Genomic DNA, 1,770 nt, shown 5'->3' on the forward strand with positions numbered 1-1,770 from the left:
CTGGGGCTATGGAGCAGGAGCAAAGACTGGTCATTTGTCTTTGGGGGGAGAGCCAAATGAAGTTGCCTAGCCCGCCGTCATTTGACGAGTCAGATACGCCCATTCCATTCCCCACGCAACAAAGCCTCTGTCCCCCCCCATGCTGTCCATGCCTTCATCGCGATTGTCGGCCTAATTGCTGCTAGTATAATGCCCAGTGCCACTACCTAGCGAATCGACGCTCTGCATCTTGTAGACACTAAACGTGCCCTATTAATACCACCTTGCACCGTTGGGACTAGAGCACGCCATGCCAAGCCAGCTTCTGCAGACACGCAGGGCCCTTCGGACAGCACCTGTTGCTGCCATGGCGATTCCTAGCACTGTAGCATCTTTGATATATGCGGCACACAGACGGGCGGCATGTGCAGCATCGTGCATATGTTGTTTTATAGCTTCAATGTTAGCACAAGCACGATTGGGCATGCTGGGTGCTGGGACCGAAAAGCACATGTGCGACGCATTACGTCATTGGGGTCTGGGTCTGGGGGACGACCCTTTACACGCCCCTGAGTTCTGCTCCGCGGAGCAGCATCGCCATGCGCCAAAGCACTGTTGCTCATTTCACAAGAGCTCAGACCCTTTTTATACCGATGGGCCGACTGCTGCATCTGCAGACAGGGCTTTAAAAAAGGGAACAAGTTATCCATCACTCCAGCTGTTGCAAATGCTTCTCCTGTACTCCCTACTTCAACTGATGTTACTATTACCGAGGTACTGATGCTACTTCCAGGTACCTATATTTGGCAGTTGAATGCGCTTATATGTAGACCGACTCCTTTGTTGAGCTACAGCCGGGGTATTGGATGATGAAACCGAGATGTGAATACCTACCTGGGTAATGCTTCGCTTGAAAAGGATGTGTACTGCATGTCTCCAACGCACATACACAGCGCAGCACAAAGCATTCAAGTAATGCTGCTGCCTTGGAAGGATGGTTACAGTACCTTACCTAACGCAAATTACCTACAGTACACCAGAGGCACGATACCTAACCATCTTTAGGTAATGCATTCCGTCCTCACCTCCAACCGCCCGCACTGAGAGATTGGACTGCACTGGCTGTCTGGCTGGCTACCTACTTACTAGGTAGGTATGTACCCATTTAGTATGTGTCTGTAAGTCTGTCAGCCATGGGAAAACGCCCCATGCAAGCAAAGTCCCTTGCCCTGCCATCACATTGCCGAGCTCGGTCGTTGCTACGGTTTCCTGCAGCTGTGGTAGTACAAGGCGAATTAAGGTCCTGACAGCCTCATCAGCTAATCAAAGAGAAGAAGCAGGAGAAAGGATCGCACGCGTTGCTCGAGTAAGTTGGTCTGTAGTTCGGAGGGTTTCTCCCCGGCCATGACAGTGATGTACATCCCGCAGCCAGCCAGACTAACTTGGAATTGCAAATGATACAGTGCATTCATTTCATTACGGCGTATCAGCTTATCTAGACTTGCCTTATCCTGGCTGAAGTTGTACTAATCAACGTGACAAAGCCCTGCTGCCCACATTACCGTGATGAAAAGTACGTTCGGACGGGACCGAGGATGAGCCCTTTCAACCGCGCAGATGACGGGTGGGGACCCAAAAGAAAGCGTCCAAAGGGGTGGTGGCCCAGGAACGAAACAACACAATCAAAAAAGCACAGGCGAGTTTCTGGCACGGCAAGACATATTCTATCATGGCTATCCCGTTCGCAGTATCCCGCGGGTTTTTGGCTGCAACGACGGACGTCGCCCGCGC

General features: G+C 51.6%; 1 protein-coding gene across 1 annotated transcript; it reads left to right on the top strand.

Annotated features, from left to right (window-relative positions):
- Nucleotides 1-254: 254 nt before the first annotated feature.
- TrAtP1_008550 (uncharacterized protein) lies at nt 255-1,228 on the top strand. Its single transcript, XM_066113941.1, has 2 exons — nt 255-717; nt 773-1,228. The coding sequence occupies exons 1-2, from the start codon at nt 290-292 to the stop codon at nt 807-809; spliced, it is 465 nt and encodes a 154-aa protein (XP_065970031.1). The 5' UTR covers nt 255-289; the 3' UTR covers nt 810-1,228.
- Nucleotides 1,229-1,770: the final 542 nt, after the last annotated feature.

This window comes from Trichoderma atroviride, chromosome 4 (genome assembly GCF_020647795.1).
Source record: "Trichoderma atroviride chromosome 4, complete sequence".
Classification (NCBI taxonomy): Eukaryota; Fungi; Ascomycota; class Sordariomycetes; order Hypocreales; family Hypocreaceae; genus Trichoderma; species Trichoderma atroviride.

Excerpts from the sequence above, each read along its gene's own strand:
- TrAtP1_008550 (XM_066113941.1), top strand. The coding sequence starts at position 290 with ATGCCAAGCCAGCTTCTGCAGACACGCAGGGCCCTTCGGACAGCACCT. Across the intron at positions 718-772 it reads CTGTTGCAAATGCTTCTCCT|GTACCTATATTTGGCAGTTG; the intron begins GTACTCCCTACT and ends TGCTACTTCCAG.